At 47.7% G+C, this 19567-nt stretch overlaps 1 protein-coding gene across 1 annotated transcript in view; it reads left to right on the plus strand.

The window, feature by feature from the left end:
* ELP3 (elongator acetyltransferase complex subunit 3) overlaps positions 1-19567 on the plus strand; it is a 129370-nt gene that overhangs the window by 60319 nt on the left and 49484 nt on the right. Inside the window, exon 10 of the mRNA XM_030448574.1 lies at positions 14272-14465. Coding sequence (XP_030304434.1) covers positions 14272-14465 — 194 coding nt within the window. The remainder of the gene's footprint in view (positions 1-14271; positions 14466-19567) is intronic.

Below are 19567 nucleotides of genomic sequence, written 5' to 3' on the forward strand. Positions count from 1 at the left end.
ATGCCAGCTGTAAATTTAGGCTACTAACAACCTTTAAAACAGCCTCCCATTCAGAAAAGGCTTCTGCTAAATAATAAGGTACAGCCAAGTCCCTTTTTCTGCTTGGACTGAGATCATTTCTGCACTTCAGAGCCCCCAGAGAACTGTAGGCTGCTCTGTGCAAGCAGTGCTTTTTCACTCCAGCATTCATGAAGTTGTTTTCTGGGGCTCTTTCACTCAGGGGTCTTGCTGCTGAAGTCAGGAATGGGCATATGGATGAGAAGACAGAGCCAAATGGAAAGGAATGCAGGAATAAAGGGATGCATCTTGGACAGAGAATGCAAATTTGCCAGGCATTCAGGCCACCAGAGCACCATTCAGTAAAAGATGTATTTTAGCACAAAGCAGCAACAACTGAATGCTTGTCACCAGGCTGGAGATGTCCAAATTATCCAAACATGGATGTCCAAACCATCATGTCCAAATTAAATTTTTGAGGGTTTAGTTATTGGCTTTGTGTATTGTGGAGTTGGGAAGAGGTTTTGTTGTTGTTGTTCTATCCTGGCCCAAACCAGGGCAGTTTTTAATTCAAAACCCATCCTGGTTTTTGCTGTGAACATAACTGAGAGAAGTTTCTGCAGGGCTGAGTGGGGTGGGAGGGAGCAAGTGGTTGTATTGTGGCTCCTTATGGAAAAGAGAGGTCTGATGAAGGAGATTTAAAACATCAAAACCATCACACGAGTTGCTGGCCTCAATGTTTTTTTAGGGTAGGAGCCATGCTTTACAGGAATCTGTGTTGCAATAGCCGTGTACTTAAGACAATGAAAAATGCTATATTTCCTCTACTTAGCCCTAGGGGAAAGCTGACCCTTCCAGAAACATAAAGACCAGAGTTCTGTGCCTGGAAAAAGTGAAGGTGAAACTTCACAGCAGATTGATTGAGGTATTCTCCTGGGTTTCTCCAAAACTGCGTAATAAATGGAGACTCACTTGGAGCACCTGCAAGCCGGAGCAGATGGGACTGCTCGGTGCAGTGAGCACAATCTGGAGAGATTTGTCTTGGTGTTCTGCTTGGTGCTGTGTTGAGGCATCAAAACCCTGCTCCAAGGTCAAGCTGCTGACGCCCAAGGCTTCTTCCAAATGTTAAATGTCTCTTCTCCTTATTGAGTTGTAGAGCAGCAGTGCTGGGGACTGGTGCAGGCAAGGAGCTCCCTGTAGTAAGTTCTGTGCAAACTTGGAGAGAGCAACTCTCCAGCAGAGCATTGGACAAGAGGCAGCTGTAGATCCTGACAGTCCAGGGCTAAAAAGAGACCGTGGAGGGATGAGATGGGAGGCAGGCATGTTCCCTCCTTGTCTGGCAGCAGCACTTCCCTACACCACAGAGATTTAGGGGATTTGTGACACTTCTCCCAAATAACAAGTGACAGGACAAGAGGAAACAGAATCATAGAATCATAGAATGGGCTGGGTTGGAAGGGACCTCAGAGCTCATCAAGTCCAACCCTTGATCCACTCCCCCCGTGGTTCCCAGCCCATGGCACTCAGTGCCACATCCAGGCTCTTTGGAAAGATCTCCAGACACGGAGAATCCACTACTTCCCTGGGCAGCCCATTCCAATGCCTGATCACCCTCTCCAGAAAGAAATTCTTTCTCATCTCCAACCTAAACCTCCCCTGGCACAACTTGAGACCCTGCCCTCTTGTCTTGCTGAGAGTTGCCTGGGAAAAGAGCCCAACCCCCCCCTGGCTCCAACCTCCTTTCAGGGAGTTGGAGAGAGTGATGAGGTCTCCCCTGAGCCTCCTCTTCTCCAGCCTCAACACCCCCAGCTCCCTCAGCCCTTCCTCACAGCAATTCTGCTGGATCCCTTCACAGCCTCCTTGCTCTTCTCTGGACCTGCTCCACCACCTCAGTCTCCTTCCTGAGGGGCTGAGGGGCCCAGAACTGGACACAGGACTCAAGCTGTGGCCTCCCCAGGGCTGAGCACAGGGGCAGAATCCCTTCCCTGGACCTGCTGGCCACGCTGTTCCTGACACAGCCCAGGATGCCATTGGCCTTCTTGGCCACCTGGGCACACTGCTGGCTCCTCTTCAGCTTCCTGGCAATCCAGACTCCCAGGTCCCTTTCTGCCACTCTGTGCCCAGCCTGGAGCTCCCCATGGGGTTGTTGTGGCCAAAGTGCAGGACCCGGCCCTTGGAATGTTGAACCTCATCCCCTTGGGATCATCCCAACTCTCCAGTCTGTCCAGGTCCCTCTGCAGAGCCCTCCTGCCTTCCAGCTGATCCACACTGCCCCCAGCTTAGTGTCATCTGTGAATTTGCTGATGATGGACTCAATCCCCTCATCTAAATCATCAGTAAAGATATTGAACAGCACTGGGCCCAACACTGATCCCTGGGGGACACCACAGCCGCCATTTTGATGCAGCCCTGTAGCAGGAAGAGCCTTTCTTGCTCCTGAGGCTCGACGAGCTGCTGGCCTCTCCATTGCCTCACACAAGAGTGAGCTGAGCTGGGCTCTGTGGGTGTGTGTCCCACCTTTATTGCCCCCTGGTAATAGGGGCCTGCCCTAACCAGGCACAGGTGGACTCATACCCACCCTCTGGCAACTCGAGGCACCTGGTTTATCTTGTTTCTCTACACAGCCCCGTTCAGCACCACTCTCTGGGCCCGGCCCTTCAGCCAGTTCCTAACCCAGCACAGGGTGCTCCTGTCCAAGCTGTGGGCTGACAGCTTTTTCAGGAGGATGCTGTGGGAGACGGTGTCAAACACTTTGCTGAAGCCTCAAGTTGTCCCAGGGGAGGTTTGAAGGGGAAAAAAAATCTTTTGTGAAAGGGTTGCCAGGAACTGGAAGGGGCTGCCCAATGAAGTGGTTGAGTTACCATCCCATGAGGGATTTAAAGGATGTGGTGCTTAGGGACATTTAGTGGTGGACTTCAGAGTGTGCTAAATTAAGGCTTGGGCTTGATGATCTTAATGGCCTTTTCCAACCAAATGATTCTATAAATAGAACAAGCAGAATAAAGTGTTTAAATATTCCCATTGTGTTTCAATTTTCAAACATCAAAGCCCTGAAATACATCTCCCAGTTATCAGTGATCCCTATTTTCTCTTTTTCTTTAGGAACTGAATGAGATAATCTGTGCCCACCACTCACTGGGGAAATTTGAATCTGTAGGCAATGATTCTATTTAAAACAATATTTTGTTTTTAATGGAGGAGACAGAGCAAAATTAGGGCAATACTTTTTGATACAATTAAGCTGATGAATGACAGAGTAACTTCCCTTGACAGTCTTTTTGGTGGAATAGACATTGATAAATTAAGTTAGTGCAATGCTTGGATTTTCATATGGTAGGTGCATAGTCTTGGTAAATAACTCACTGAAGACAGGTTCATGTCTGTGTGCCAAGTCCTCTTCTCAGTCACTTGGTCACCATCTTCATGGTTGCTTTGCAACCCAAGTGCAGTTTGTTCTTGGGTTTAATGTGGTGATGTCTGATTACTGAATCTGCCACTTGGAGTTGTGTGTCCAGTTCTGGAGTCCCCAACATCAGAAGGACACAGAGCTCCTGGAAGGTGGCCAGAGCAGAGCCACTCAAATGCTCAGAGGGCTGAGCACCTCCCTGGGAAGCCAGGCTGAGGGATTGGGCTTGTTCAGCCTGGAGAAGAGGAGGCTCCCAGGTGAGCTCAGAGCAACCTTCCAATATCTGAAGGGAGAAATATCCAAGAAAGCTGGGGGAGGGCTTTGGACACAGGGGGATAGGGAGAGGACAAGGGGAATGGGTTAAAACTGGAAGACGGGGCATTGAGGTTGGAGATGAGGAAGAAATTCTTTATTTTGAGGGTGGTGAGAGACTGGAACAGTTTTCCCAAGGAAGCTGTGGCTGCCCCATCCCTGGCAGTGTCTCAGCCCAGGTTGGATGGGGCTTGGAGCACCCTGGGCTGGGGAGGTGTCCCTGACCATGCAGGGGGTTGGAACTGGATGAGCTTTAAGGTCCCTTCCCACCCAAACCATTCTGTGATTCTGTGATTTTCTGTGCCTAAGATTATGAGGATTCATTTGTGTTGGGCACTTCTGGAAAAGTTCTTTTGGCACGAGGAGCTGAGGCTTTGGAGGCTGAAGGAAGGAGCATAACAGCTTCCTGCCCCATGAAGGGTGATTTACAGAGTCCTTTAAACTCCTCACTCTGGACACCAGCAGGCAAGTCCTCTTCTCTTCTCTGACATTCAGAGTCCAGAGATGAGGCATTGTAGAACATCCTGAAGTAAACCTGTGGGACCAGTCTGTTAAATAGCAACCAAAACCATAGGGGTTTTTTTTTTCTAATTTGTGCTATTGTAGTAGCTCAGTAAGACATCTCAAGGTCTGCAGGGATGTGCTGCTGATAAACTTCTTTACTATTTTGAGCCCCTTCCTTTGGGAATTTCAGGACTGGCAAAATGAAATGCTAGATGAATATGAAACAAAACTTTTTTGTTTCACCTGCCATTCATTTTCCCTTGCTATGGTCTCTGATGTGCTGTTTTTCTGCCCACTAATATTTATTACTATGGAAGAGATTTAAAGTCAAATGGGCTAAAATTAGGTGCTGAGCATCACTGCAAAATTGTATCTCTTATGGCAGAAATGTTGGGCTTTATGTATATGTGTGTATATATATATATTTTATATATATATATATGTACTATATGGGGAAATATGGTTAGGAGCTGGGTTTTATTATGTGGCTGTTAATAGGAAAGTTATAACACTTAACTGGACAGTGGTATTTGTGTCCTAGGTTTCAGAGGGCTTCACAGGTGCTCTCAGGAGAGCAGGAAATCTGGATTGTAGAATCAGAGTGGTTTGGATTGGATTGGAATAGACCCTAAAGTTCATCTGCTTTAAAAATCTTTTGCCCCATCACTCCATCAGTAAGAGATGTGCAGTGCAGGCATTAAGCAGAAGTGACTTATGTTAATCTGTGAGTCAGTTTTACAGAGACTGCTGACAGCATATAGATAAAGCAACATATTTATAAAGTAACGTATTCATTTCAGAGCAGTCTCATTAAAAATGTTGCTGGGTTGCATTGTTGTTTGCATCAAGAGATCTCTGATTCAGCAATATGGAGCTGTTGGAGCCAGGCTGAGAGAGTTCGGGGTGAGGAGAGAGGAGAAGAGAGGAGAGGAGAGGAGAGGAGAGGAGAGGAGAGGAGAGGAGAGGAGAGGAGAGGAGAGGAGAGGAGAGGAGAGGAGAGGAGAGGAGAGGAGAAGAGAAGAGAAGAGAAGAGAAGAGAAGAGAAGAGAAGAGAAGAGAAGAGAAGAGAAGAGAGAAGAGAAGAGAAGAGAAGAGAAGAGAAGAGAAGAGAAGAGAAGAGAAGAGAAGAGAAGAGAAGAGAAGAGAAGAGAAGAGAAGAGAAGAGAAGAGAAGAAGAGGAAAGAGAGGGAGAAATTCCTTGGGGTGAGGGTGCTGAGCCCCTGGTTGCCCAGGTTGCCCAAGGAAGCTGTGGCTGCCCCATCCCTGGCAGTGTCTCAGCCCAGGTTGGATGGGGCTTGGAGCACCCTGGGCTGGAGGAGGTGTCCCTGCCCATGCAGGGGGTTGGAACTGGATGAGCTTTAAGGTCCCTTCCAACCCAACCCATTCTGTGATTCTGTGATTCTTTTCAACATGGGAGCCTCACAGTAATAATATAAAAAAACAAACAAGTTTCTTAAGGTGAGTTAATGGCAGGTTATTGGCAGGATGAGCTTTAAGGTCCCTTCCCACCCCAAACCAATATGGAACCTATTCACCCCAAAGAATTTCTCCCTCCCTCCCTCCCTGCCCAAGATCTCCTCTCCATCTCCCCTCTCCCAGCTGCAAACCCTTCCCCCTCGCAGGCTCCCATCCCTCCAGGCCCTGGTCCCAAGTCCCTCCCCAGCTTTCCTGGAGCCCTTCAGGCACTGGAAGGTGCTCTAAGGTCTCCCCGGTGCAGCCTTCTCTTCTCCAGCCTCAACACCCCCAACTCTCTCAGCCTGGCTCCAGAGCAGAGCTGCTCCAGCCCTCCCAGCAGCTCCAGGGCCTCCTCTGCACTGGCTCCAACAGCTCCGGGTCCTTCTGCTGATGGGGACCCCAGAGATGGACACAGCTTTACCCCAGGGGGGTCTCCCCAGAGCAGAGCAGAGGGGACAATCCCCTCCTTGGGGTATGCAGCTCAGTCGATCCCTTTCATTTCCATCACTACCCCACTGAGAGGAGAACCAGCTCTAAAACCTCATTTATCACAAATCTCAATCTGTAGACAGATGGTGTCCAGAGCAGCTAACGAGCAGCATCTCACTGTGTTCTGGTAGCTTATTAGGAAGTCTGAGGTCACAGAACTAAAAGATTTTGATGTTAAGTGACTTTAAGGTTCCTGTTTCTCAGCTTGCTCTTGGCACAGCCTTTCCCTGCTCCTCAGGTGGGGTGTGTGTCCCCAGGCTGCTCCAAAGGCAGGAGAAAGACACAGTCCAGGCTCTGTTTCTCGGTCACTGGGCCATTGGCAGCAGCACTGAATGCAGATCCTATCAGTACATTTTAATTAGATGAGCATTTACCAAAAAAAAAAAAAATTAAAAAAATAAAAGAGAAATGCAAATTCAGAGTCAAAATGGAGCCAGTTTTTGAGCCACAAGCTTCTGTTAATGCATATAATTAAAGTGCTAAGTGATAGTTCATTCCCTATAGAGCTGGATGTGTCATTCAAGGCAGTGGCTTTCAAGTTTTCATAATTCTAAACAATATAGGTGATGGAGATAAGGAGTGCTGTAATATGGAGAGTTAAGATAATGTTCCTCTTAATGTAGTCAGGCATGAATTTAATCATCTGTTCAATGCAGGGGCTCTAGTAAAGGAAACAATTAAAGAATCAGGTTGAGTGGCATCTGATTTCTAGTGGGCAGTCATTAAAAATATAGGATTTAGGTGACCTTTATTTTTTAACAAATCCTGACATTTTAGTAAATTGCTTTTAAAAATGGGTGCGTTTATCCCATAACTGCTATCTCCTCCAAGGGCTGAACATCTTGAGAGCCAGGAGATTAAAGATTGCAACTGAATCTTTGGTCTGTAAAAAGATTAAATGGAATCCCATTAGGTAATATTTTCTCTTTGAGGAAAACTGCAGCTTTTAGTTGTCTTCAAAACACGTTTGTGGTTTGTTCTCTGCTTACAGTGGTCGGTCAAATCGGATTAAAAGTGCCAGGTATAAGCTTTTAATTTTGTGCTATTTGTGCTCTTACTGAACCTGAAAATGGGAATAAAGCATCGTTTGGTCTCATTATGATCCCATGTAGCTTGACCTTTCTGTTGCAACTCTGAGCAGATACACAAGTGAATAAATACACAAGTTTTGAAAGGCAAACACACATGAAAGTGAAATCTGAGTTCAGGACTCCAGCTCCTGATTCCATCTCCTCTTTTTTTAATTCTCTTTTTGGTTTTTTTTCACTTCACATCGTGTTCCATTGACTTTTGGGTTCCAACTGCTGTCTGGTTTCTCGGACAGTAATTACAATGTCATGCAGTTTTTCAAGAGTCAGAGGCATTGATGGGAGTTGGACAAAAGGATTTCAGTGTCTGCCTTGATGGAAAAATCAGTGGCTTTCTTGGCATCTAAATAACTAATTTTACACTCATTGGACCCTGATTATTCATAGTGGCAGTGAGTGTATGAATGAATCCTGTAGATGCCATTAGCTTTAATAACAGGGAACTTCTACACCAAAGGCATATGCTACTAAAATCAATTACTGTTCTCATAAAACATGTTAGTGGCCAACTTGTATAACCTTGTAGACTGGCTCTGTGTTGATGGGATCTTATTAAGATTCATTGTTTGTAATTCACCCAGCAGCTGTTCCTACAAGGAAAGGATGTTTAATGAAGCTCAGGTGAAGCAAGAAAAATAAAAGAGCAAATTCCGGGATGTTCTGGTTACTCATTTTTCATATGAAAAAACACTCAGCTTTTCTCTTAATTCCTCACAAACTGGGCAAGGTTATAAGAAAAGTTATTTCAGGGTATGAAGAACTGTACACGAGCTTCCAGCTCATTTAAATTTCAGCTGATCTGAGCAGACCTTTTTTTTTTTTATTTATTTATTCCCATTAAAGCCCTATGGTAATCTCACACATCCTGCCTTTTGTCTCCATGCACAAATTTAAATTTTTTCCCTGGCATCCATCTTTATTCTAAGAGCAGTGTTAAATGCTCCTTGGCTCCCAGTCTTTAGCTAGAGGGGAGATACCTTCAAGTTCAAAGAAAATTGCTTTAGCAGCTTTGAAGTTGCATGTGCTTCCAGTTGGAATATTCATGCATGCCAGAGCTGCATCCTCAAGTGATTCAAAAAGCCTGGAAATAGGTAAGAATCCTTTCTCTCTAGGTCATCTTTAACCTCTAAATTCACAGAGGTGGATTTAAGCCCTGATTGAGCACTTGCTAGAGCCTGTGGAAAGCCTCCTGTTGACTTTGGTGCTGCTATGGATGGTGGCCTCTGGAACAAACCTTGCTTTAGGGATTGGATTTGTTTTGGCACTGAAGTGTTCTGAAGGTTTTTATCAGTCGAAGACACCTTTTAAGGTGTCTAATTAAAAAAAGAAAAGGCTACAATTCTTAGTGAAGCTTGGCATGTGTTAGGATTTTATAGTTCCTTTGTTTCACGAGAGACTTAATCAAAGCTGTTTGTAAATGGGGAAAGGTTAAGCCTTTAAATATTGGGATTTACAGACACTGTTTAAAGTTTACTGCTGGAAAAAGAGGCTCAGGGAAAAAAAAAAAAAGGGAGGCACTGCTTTTCATTAGCATTTGAAATCAATTACTTTTGAAATAATTAAGCTTGAGGAAAATTGTGAGGAATAGCTTAACAAATATGGAAATATGTTGGAGTTTTTTTTCAGTGACAGCACTGCTGACATATAAAGTAGCCTTATCAGGCAGCTTACCATAGTGGGGTAAAATGTGCAGTGCATATCAAGTGGCAAAATTCAGGATGTGATGAGCAACCTTAACTTTTGACCTTGCCTTTGACTGTCGGGTGGCTTCACCCTCAGTGCTGTGTTGATGCTTTTTAATCTGCAATGCAAAGCAGGGCATGTTTAAATACTCTGGCTGGTGAATCATATGTGCTTTTGTGTTCTAGTTCAGCATTGTTGTGAATATTAATCCATAACCTTACTGGGGAGCCTTTATTTCCTTGCTGGGATGGTTTATTTACCTTCCTGGATCTGACTGGGGAGGGATCATTTCTTTCTTACCTGAATGTCTTCTTCAGTGCCTCTTTGTCAGAAAGCTCCTCAGAACAATCACCTTACACACCTTATTCTTATTCCTTCTTTCACAGTTGCTTTATTTTACACTGAAACCCTTCTAAGCACCTACAAAAGATGGAAGTCTGTCTTTTTGGGTTGTTTCAGGACAGCAGGATTCTGACTTATTTTTCTGACCCTACACCATCTCATGCACTCTATGACTTTGGATCATACACCTGCTGCACCTGACTGGTTTGGAAATTACTCCAGTGATTTATTTTTTATTCCCCCACTGCTCTCTTTGCATCAGGGGCAGTGCAGAAGAATGGCAAGAGAGGTCATTTAGTGATGGGACAAAGGTCCAACTGGAAGAGGAGGATTTGGGTTAGAGATCAAGAAGGAATTGTTTGGGGTGAGGGTGCTGAGCCCCTGGTTGCCCAGGTTGCCCAAGGAAGCTGTGGCTGCCCCATCCCTGGCAGTGTCTCAGCCCAGGTTGGATGGGGCTTGGAGCACCCTGGGCTGGGGGAGGGGTCCCTGACCATGCAGGGGTTGGAATTAGGTGACCTTTAAGGTCCCTCCCAACCTAAACCATTCTATGATTCTATGAAAAATCTAATTTTTTTTTTCTTCAGGAAAATGCAGATGTGTGTGGCCAGAGCTGCCTTCCCTGGAAGGTTGTCTGTCTCACACTTCTTCCTCTTTTCCAATTAGTTGAAAGGAATCTGGACCACATGATTCAAGGTTTTATTTTATATTAATAACACAGAATACCAGCCTGGCTCTGGTTCCTCACTTGGTTCCTCCCTTCCCTTCCCACCCAACCCATTCTCTGGTCAGCCAAGGGCAGGGTGGATCTGCCTTTGCTGACAGCCATCAGTGACAATATTGACCTGTAAAGTCAAACTTGAACCCTTGGAGCAGAGGGGAGGCATTTAGCAGACATGCTGAAGCAGACATGCTGATTCCTGGCTGTCACATGGGGACAGATCCTGGTTCTGACCTTAATTCCTTTCTGGGAGATGGACTGGATAATCTTTATGTCTTCCTTTCCACTTGAGATATTCTGTGGTTCATCAGTGGTGCTCAGCAGACTGCTCTGGAAGCCATCCCAACACTAAAAGAAAAAGAGGGGTGCTCTCCCCAAAATTCATGTTGGGTTCTCTCACATTATTGAGGTGTCAGCTTGACCAAGGATCCATCAGGAGCTGGAGCTGGAGCTGGAGCTGGAGCTGGAACTGGCATGAGGGTGGGAACAGGATGATGTGGCTGGAGTGTGGGCAGGGAATCCTCACATCTGCAGCACAAACCAGCCCAGAGTGCTTCCAGGGAAGTAATTTATGGTTTATCCTCAGAGGTGATGACAAAGCTTGTGTTCTTTCATTAAGGTAGCAAAATAAATCTGTTTCTTCATCCCCTGGTGGCCATGTGAGAGTCGTGATGAACAGGAGTGTTTCTGGAGTGCAAAACCCATCCTGAAGACAGGAGGAGACCAATCTGCACCCACTCCAGAGACAGCACCTTGGCACTGAGGTTCAGACTTGATCTTGATTTGCCTTTGGCCAACTCCCTTCTAAACCTTTTCCTTTTCAGCCAGCAGAGCTGAGTGAGCCACAACCTGTCTGAGATGGTTGATCGTGTGTCTTGGGTACCTTTTGAGGAGCAATGAGTTAGTTATCCCTCCTGGAGGCTAAGGGTGGAGAACCAAATAGGTTTTTTTTTGATTCTCTGAGGAGGTGAGTGCCATGGGGCTGTGCCTGGATGGGGTTCTGGCAGCAGCTTTTGGCACAATTGTTTTGATACTTCAGGTAACTTGGTGAGTTGAGCCGAGTTAAAACTTCCCTGCAAAATTTCAAACCAGTGCTTGACCCCTTGGGTGGTTTTTTTGTCTTTATGGGGCCATTCTGGACTTATTTCTCCTTCAGCCAGCAGTGCTGCGGGGGTGGTGATGGCTGAAGCTTCATGAGATCATGAATGAAGGGTTTGACAGTGAATTTTGGAGCAGCAAGCCCCAATTTTGGGGTTCTGAAATAGAGAAGGCTCTGGGGAGACCTTATTGTGGCCTTTCAAGTCTTAAAGTGAGCCTGTAAGAAAGGTGGGGACAAACCTTTTAGCAGGGGGACAAGGGCTGATGGCTTGAAACTGAAAAAGGGGAGATTCAGCCTAGATAGAAGGAAGAAAATGTTTAAGCTGAGAGTGGTGAGACACTTGCCCAGGTTGTCCAAAGAGGTGGTGGAAACCCCATCCCTTGAACCATTCCAGGTGAGGCTGGAGTGAGTTCTGAGAACCCTGATCTGGCTGAAGATGGTTCTGGTGGTCTCTTCCCACCCAAACTATTCCATGACTTCATCCATGGTCCAGATCTTCTTTTGTCTCTCCAACTGACTCAGTTTTCCCTCTCTCTGTCAGGAGTGTATAAATAGCTCAGGAGGCTGATCTGCCCAGAAGAGGTATTTTTTAACAGCTTCCTTTTTTTCAGCTGGGTTTTCTCTCTGCTCTCTTTGCCTCTGGAGCTGCACAGCAGGTTGGGTGGCAGAGGCTGCTGGAGCTGGCCCCAGGCTTAGGCAGAGATGCTGCCAGGAATGGTTTGGGCTGACGTGGCCCCACTATTTCTCTGACCTTGCTCTCCTCTTTCTTGTCCTTCTGCTGGATTTTTCATGCATTTCAAGCTGTGCAGATCCATTTGGGTGTGCTGAATCTAACAGAAAAACATTGGCTGCTTTTTATCCTGTTGAAATAATGGTTTTGTGAAGCACAGTGAAACCAACAGAGCTGCTTAGATCTGCCCAGGTGGGAAGATTCTGCTCCCATCAGCTTGCTGACAGCATTTTATTCCAACCTTGGGCCTTGCTGGAGGGCTCCAGGAGGTGGTTTAACTCACAGCAGGAGTAGGAAACATAGCAAAATGTCTTGAGTTGAGCCCTGGCCATATGAATGTGTTGAAGCACTTCAGCAAAGTGCTGGTGAGTACCAGAGTTAGCTCAGCAACTGGTGGGACCTCAATAACCTGCCATTAACTCACCTTAAGAAACTTGTTTGGTTTTTTATATTATTACTGTGAGGCTCCCGTGTTGGAAAGAATCACAGAATCATAGAATGGGTTGGGTTGGAAGAGACCTTAAAGCTCATCCAGTTCCAACCCCCTGCATGGTCTGGGACACCTCCCCCAGCTCAGGGTGCTCCAAGCCCCATCCAACCTGGGCTGAGACACTGCCAGGGATGGGGCAGCCACAGCTTCCTTGGGAAACCTGTTCCAGCATCTCACTACCCTCAAATTAAATAATTTCTTCCTCATCTCCAACCTCACTCTCCCCTCTTCCAGTTTTAACCCATTCCCCTTGTCCTCTCCCTACCCCCCCGTGTCCAAAGCCCTCCCCCAGCTTTCTTGGAGCCCCTTCAGATATTGGAAGGTTGCTCTGAGCTCCCCTGGGAGCCTCCTCTTCTCCAGGCTGAACAACCCCAATCCCTCAGCCTGGCTTCCCAGGGAGGTGCTCAGCCCTCTGAGCATTTGAGTGGCTCTGCTCTGGACACCTTCCAGGAGCTCTGTGTCCTTCTGATGTTGGGGACTCCAGAACTGGACACACAACTCCAGGTGGGGTCTCAGCAGAGCAGAGCAGAGCAGAGCAGAGCAGAGCAGAGCAGAGCAGAGCAGAGGGGGAGAATCCCCTCCCTTGAACCCTGTCTGTGCTTCTTTTGCTGCAGCCCAGGACATGGTTGGGTTCTGGGCTCCAAGCACACCCTGAGGGCTCATGTTGAGCTTCTGCTCCACCACCCCCACCCCCAAGTCCTTCTCCTCAGGGCTGCCCTCAATCCTTTCTCCTCCCAACCTCTATTTCTCCATGGGATTGCCTCCACCCAGCTGCAGAACCTTGCCCTTGCCCGTGTTGAACTTCCTGCAGTTTGCAGGATTCCACTTCTCCAGCCTGGCCAGGTCCCTCTGGATGGATCCCTTCCCTCCAGCCTGGTGACTTCACCACACACTTTGGTGTCCTCAGCAAACTCCATCCCACTCTCCAGGTCACTGACAAAGATGTTAAACAGCACTGGTCCCAGTACCAACCCTTGAGGGACCATTACTGTCCTCTGACTGCTGAGCAGTGGGATCAAGTGATGATCAGTTTGCAGTTCTGTGCTAGGATCTAAGCAGAGGAGTTAGGGACTGGAACTCCTGCCTTAGGAAGAAAGGCTGAGGGACCTGGGGCTGTTTAGTCTGGAGAGGAGAAGATTGAGAAGGGATTAATTAATGTGTATAAATATATAAGGAACAACCTCTTCTCACTTGTGTCTTGTGATAGGACAAGGGGCAACAGATTCAAGATAGAGCACAGGGAGTTCCACCTCAACACGAGGAAGAATTTCTTTACTGTAAGGGTTACAGAGCCCTGGAACAGCCTCCCCAGAGAGGTTGTGGAGTCTCCTCTGGAGACTTTCAGGGATTTCTGAGTGACCTGCCCTAGTTTTGCTCCTGCTCTGGGGTTGGACTCAAGGATCTTCAGAGGTCCCTTCCAACCCCTGTGATTCTGAGTTTGCAGGAGATACACTTTGTCCTCCCCTTCTCCAGAATTGTTCAGAACAGCATTGTGGAATGAATCTGGGGTTTTAGTTTCTTCATTGCTATTCAAATGATGTGTCCCAGACACATTGATTAATCTCTAAATGGGGTCTGCTGAGATGGAAGATAAGTACACTCATTTCTATTGTTCTAATTCCGTGCAGAGTCTGTTACAATAAATGGTGCAATATCTATTGAATTCATGCTGAAAGGTAGAAGTAATGCACAGATTTGATTGGTTGCATTGTCATGTGGGATTTTTTTTTCTTTAGTGGCTTTTTCTTTACATCTAGAACATACTCTCTGCATTTCAAAGTAAAGAATGCTGGAAACTGATACATACTGGAAGCTCAGTGTAAGCCAATAATTCTCAAACCTCACTTAAAATTACCTTTTGCAAAATCTCTCTTGAAAGCAGCTTTGCTGGGACACTGAAGCCCCAGGAAATGTCGTTTGTTTCGCCCTGACTTGCAGTTTTTGTTCCACTTTTACAGGAGTTTTTTGAGAATCCTGCTTTTCGCCCAGATGGGATGAAGCTCTACCCAACACTAGTGATCCGTGGCACTGGGCTCTATGAGCTCTGGAAGACTGGAAGATACAAGAGCTACCCCCCTAGCACCCTCGTGGATCTGGTGGCCAGAATCCTGGCCCTTGTCCCTCCATGGACACGTGTGTACCGTGTTCAGAGGTAATATTCCATGGGGGGGTCCTTTTATCTTGATTTATCATACTTGGAGGGATTCTTCCCCTGATTACAGCAAGATCTGACTCAACCTTTTATTATTTTTCAGCTTTAATGCACTAGAGATTTTTTTTTTAACTACTTCCAATCTATTCAGAATTGGCAAGGCCAAGTAGGATGAGAAGTTATTTAAATTGAGCTGCCTCTCTTATGCATCCAGAAAACTTCAAGATTTCTGGAGGCTCCACTTTTGCTGCCAGTCAAACAAGAGCCTTGGATGTAGCACACATAGCACTTTAATGATACTGATGGATAATTGTCTCTTGGCTGTGAGTTTCCCATATTTATTGGGAAGAGTGTAATTTTTTTTGGCTACAGAGACTTCCTTTCTTTCCCTGTGGGTGTTACAGGGTTCTCAGAAATGTTCTATTGTAATGTTGTTATTTCCATCACTCACCTCCCAGGATGACAGAGAATACTTCCATTTAGCCTGTGTTTTCTATGGGGGTCTTCCTTGGATTATTTTTCTTCTATTATCTCCTACATCTGCCTGTTATTAAGAAGTGAGGCTGTAACATACTTGCCTGGTTTTGCATGTGCAGGCAGCACTCAGTTGGCTCCCAGCAACGTGAGCTGGAAGTGGGGCCAACACAATTCCTCTCCAAGAGGCTGCAGAATGAGAAAGCCTCAGGTGTTAGACCTCACCTACCTGGACTTCTCCAGGGCTTTTGGTTTTGTGCCCTCTCAGAAATATGACAGAACAGGTAGAAGCAGAGAAAAAATGGTAGAGAAGAAAGTGGCTGAAGGCAAGAAACTCTGGGTTGCTTTGGCAAAGAAAATGTGGGCTCTGGGTTCTCAGTGGAGTTTCTCAAACATCTGTTTATACCCCAAAATGTAATTGCAGTGACACAGAAATGAGCAGGGCACTGAGGAAACCTTGCAGGGCTGGGAAGCATCCCAGTGATGGGATGAGATGCAGTTCAAGGAAATCTGAGGTCAGACTCAGAGGGGATTTTCTAATATTCTTTCTAATCTCCAACCTAAACCTCCCCTGGCACAACTTGAGACCCTGCCCTCTTGTCTTGCTGAGAGTTGCCTGGGAAAAGAGCCCAACCCCCCCCGGCTCCAACCTCCTTTCAGGGAGTTGGAGAGAGTGATGAGGTCTCCCCTGAGCCTCCTCTTCTCCAGCCTCAACACCCCCAGCTCCCTCAGCCCTTCCTCACAGCAATTCTGCTGGATCCCTTCACAGCCTCCTTGCTCTTCTCTGGACCTGCTCCAGCACCTCAATCTCCTTCCTGAGCTGAGGGGCCCAGAACTGGACACAGGACTCAAGCTGTGGCCTCCCCAGGGCTGAGCACAGGGGCAGAATCCCTTCCCTGGACCTGCTGGCCACGCTGTTCCTGACACAGCCCAGGATGCCATTGGCCTTCTTGGCCACCTGGGCACACTGCTGGCTCCTGTTCAGCTTCCTGGCAATCCAGACTCCCAGCTCCCTTTCTGCCACTCTGTGCCCAGCCTGGAGCTCCCCATGGGGTTGTTGTGGCCAAAGTGCAGGACCCGGCACTTGGAATGTTGAACCTCATCCCCTTGGGATCATCCCAACTCTCCAGTCTGTCCAGGTCCCTCTGCAGAGCCCTCCTGCCTTCCAGCTGATCCACACTCCCCCCCAGCTTAGTGTCATCTGCAAATTTGCTGATGATGGACTCAATCCCCTCATCTAAATCATCAGTGAAGATATTGAACAGCACTGGGCCCAACACTGATCCCTGGGGGACACCACAGCCGCCATTTTGATGCAGCCTCGTTCAGCACCACTCTCTGGGCCCGGCCCTCCAGCCAGTTCCTAACCCAGCACAGGGTGCTCCTGTCCAAGCTGTGGGCTGACAGCTTTTTCAGGAGGATGCTGTGGGAGACGGTGTCAAAGGCCTTGCTGAAGTCCAGGCACACCACATCCACAGCCTTCCCCTCATCCACCAGTCGGGTCACCCGATCATAGAAGGAGATCAGGTTGGTCAGCAAACCATCTGGTGGTTTGCTACAAAGCACTAGATGACCATGTGAAAATAGCAGAGGAGGAAAACTTCTTAGTGTCTTCATCTGTAATATGGATAAGCCACTGGTAGATGCAGCCATGAAAAGCATTTTTTTTTCAGGATTACTCTTTTTTAGAGATGAAAGTATAAATGCAACAGCCAGACAAGGCTTTGTCTGAAATAATCCCCATCTTCAAGAAAACCAGCTGTGGAAATACGTGCAGAAGAGCTTCAGTCTTTTCTTTGGAGGGTAGATCTGGACATAAATGACCTCCTGTAAATCTGTAAGAGAAGGAAAATTAACTTGAATTGAGCAGAGAAAAAGAAAATAAAAAGTAGTCTTGAATAAAAGGAAGCTGAGAATTTTTCATCAAGACTGGGATTCTGGGGCAACTTCAGAAAGGTACCAAAGAAGAAGACAAATTTAAAGATGAATATGATGAAGCTTGATTTGGCTTGTGAATGTGATTGTGATTCAGCAGTCTGTAGTAACCCAGAGAGTTTCAGTGACCAGGAAATTCTTCCTTCAGATCTTTGTTTCTGTGAGAAACGTGGCTGTAGCAGAACTCTGAGAGATGTGATGCTGATGAAGAAGACAAAACATGGCTTACAGGAAATACCTGCTTAATATTGCCCCAGGCTTTTCATATCACTTGCAGAAGCCTTATCAAAGGCAAAATTCTTTCTTTCCTCCCCACACATCTCCTTCCTCATGGAATTTGGATGCAGTGGCCCCTTTGCTCATGATGCCTTCAACCATAGCGTCATATCTATTGAGGGCTCTGCAGAGGGACCTGGACAGACTGGAGAGTTGGGATGATCCCAAGGGGATGAGGTTCAACATTCCAAGTGCCGGGTCCTGCACTTTGGCCACAACAACCCCATGGGGAGCTCCAGGCTGGGCACAGAGTGGCAGAAAGGGACCTGGGAGTCTGGATTGCCAGGAAGCTGAAGAGGAGCCAGCAGTGTGCCCAGGTGGCCAAGAAGGCCAATGGCATCCTGGGCTGTGTCAGGAACAGCGTGGCCAGCAGGTCCAGGGAAGGGATTCTGCCCCTGTGCTCAGCCCTGGGGAGGCCATAGCTTGAGTCCTGTGTCCAGTTCTGGGCCCCTCAGCCCCTCAGGAAGGAGATTGAGGTGTTGGAGCAGGTCCAGAGAAGAGCAAGGAGGCTGTGAAGGGATCCAGCAGAATTGCTGTGAGGAAGGGCTGAGGGAGCTGGGGGTGTTGAGGCTGGAGAAGAGGAGGCTCAGGGGAGACCTCATCACTCTCTGCAACTCCCTGAAAGGAGGTTGGAGCCAGGGGGGGGTTGGGCTCTTTTCCCAGGCAACTCTCAGCAAGACAAGAGGGCAGGGTCTCAAGTTGTGCCAGGGGAGGTTTAGGTTGGAGATGAGAAAGAATTTCTTTCTGGAGAGGGTGATCAGGCATTGGAATGGGCTGCCCAGGGAAGTAGTGGATTCTCCGTGTCTGGAGATCTTTCCAAAGAGCCTGGATGTGGCACTGAGTGCCATGGGCTGGGAACCACGGGGGGAGTGGATCAAGGGTTGGACTTGATGATCTCTGAGGTCCCTTCCAACCCAGCCCATTCTATGATTCTGTGATTCTAGCTAAACCAAAGAGGTTTATTCTTAGAGGCCAGCATGAGTTTGCAGCCTAGCAGATCTTGTCCTAAGGAAGACAGGCCTGGAGGAGTCTTGGCTTGGGGTGCTGATTTGCCTGAGCTTGACTATGATTTCTTCTGTCAACAGCATCAAGCTCCATCCACCCGTCATCTGATTGTCAGTTATTATGTGCCAGTGGTGTAGCTGTTTTCCTACTGACTGGCTCGTGTTCCCTGAAACTTACTGGTGGTGATTACTGATTTTGACACCTCCAGGACCAAGTCCAAAAGCTATTACTTTGATCTAAATTGCTTTCATGGCCATTGTGTAACTCTGTAGCAGAATAATGAGCAAAGGCAGATTCATACATTTGCAGGCTTTGCACAACACTGCTTCCAGTGAGGCAACTTTCTCCCATTCTCCATTGCTGCCCCAAGAGTTTTCTATTTCCCTCCATCCTGCTGCCCTGAGTCCTCCAACCTTCATATCTTGCATTTCAGGCTCTATTTCCAAAATCCTTTCAGATGCAGCTTGTGTTCCAGACAGAAGTGATTGCAAGCTCTCTGTGGACTGACTGCCTGGTTGCTGTGTGCTTCCAGCTTTTGGAGCAGCAAACACCACCAGGAGAAGACCTTGAGGTGTCTGAGTTCCTCCTTATTAGGACCAGTTGTTAGGCTCTCTGTTCCCTCATACCAGGTTGGATGAAACAAAAGGAATTCCATGGTTTTTTAATCCATCACTTGCTGAGGGATCAGTGCTGGGACTGGTGCTGAGTGACACCTTTGCTGGTGACATGGATCCAGTGGACCCTCAGCAGGGTGGCTGCTGGCACCAAACTCTGTGGTGTGGTTGAGTCAGTGGAGGGAAGGGAGGTCACCCAGAGGGACCTGGACAGGCTGGAGAGGTGGTGGGTGAGGGCAAACCCCATGGAGCTCAGCAAGGGCTATGGGTCTGGGCAATCGCAAGCACAAATCCAGGCTGGGTGGAAAAAACAGATGGAGAGCAGCCCTGAGGAGGCCGTGGGGTGTTGGGTGAGGAGAGGCTCAGCATGAGCCATCAAACCCCCCCTGTCCTGGGCTGCACCCCCAGAGTGTGAGCAGCAGGGCCAGGGAGGGGATTGTCCCCTCTGCTCTGCTCTGGGGAGACCCCCCTGGGGTAAAGCTGTGTCCATCTCTGGGGTCCCCATCAGCAGAAGGACCCGGAGCTGTTGGAGCCAGTGCAGAGGAGGCCCTGGAGCTGCTGGGAGGGCTGGAGCAGCTCTGCTCTGGAGCCAGGCTGAGAGAGTTGGGGGTGTTGAGGCTGGAGAAGAGAAGGCTGCACCGGGGAGACCTTAGAGCACCTTCCAGTGCCTGAAGGGGCTCCAGGAAAGCTGGGGAGGGACTTGGGACAAGGGCCTGGAGGGATGGGAGCCTGCGAGGGGGAAGGGTTTGCAGCTGGGAGAGGGGAGATGGAGAGGAGATCTTGGGCAGGGAGGGAGGG

This window comes from Calypte anna, chromosome 3, assembly GCF_003957555.1.
Source record: "Calypte anna isolate BGI_N300 chromosome 3, bCalAnn1_v1.p, whole genome shotgun sequence".
NCBI lineage: Eukaryota > Metazoa > Chordata > Aves > Apodiformes > Trochilidae > Calypte > Calypte anna.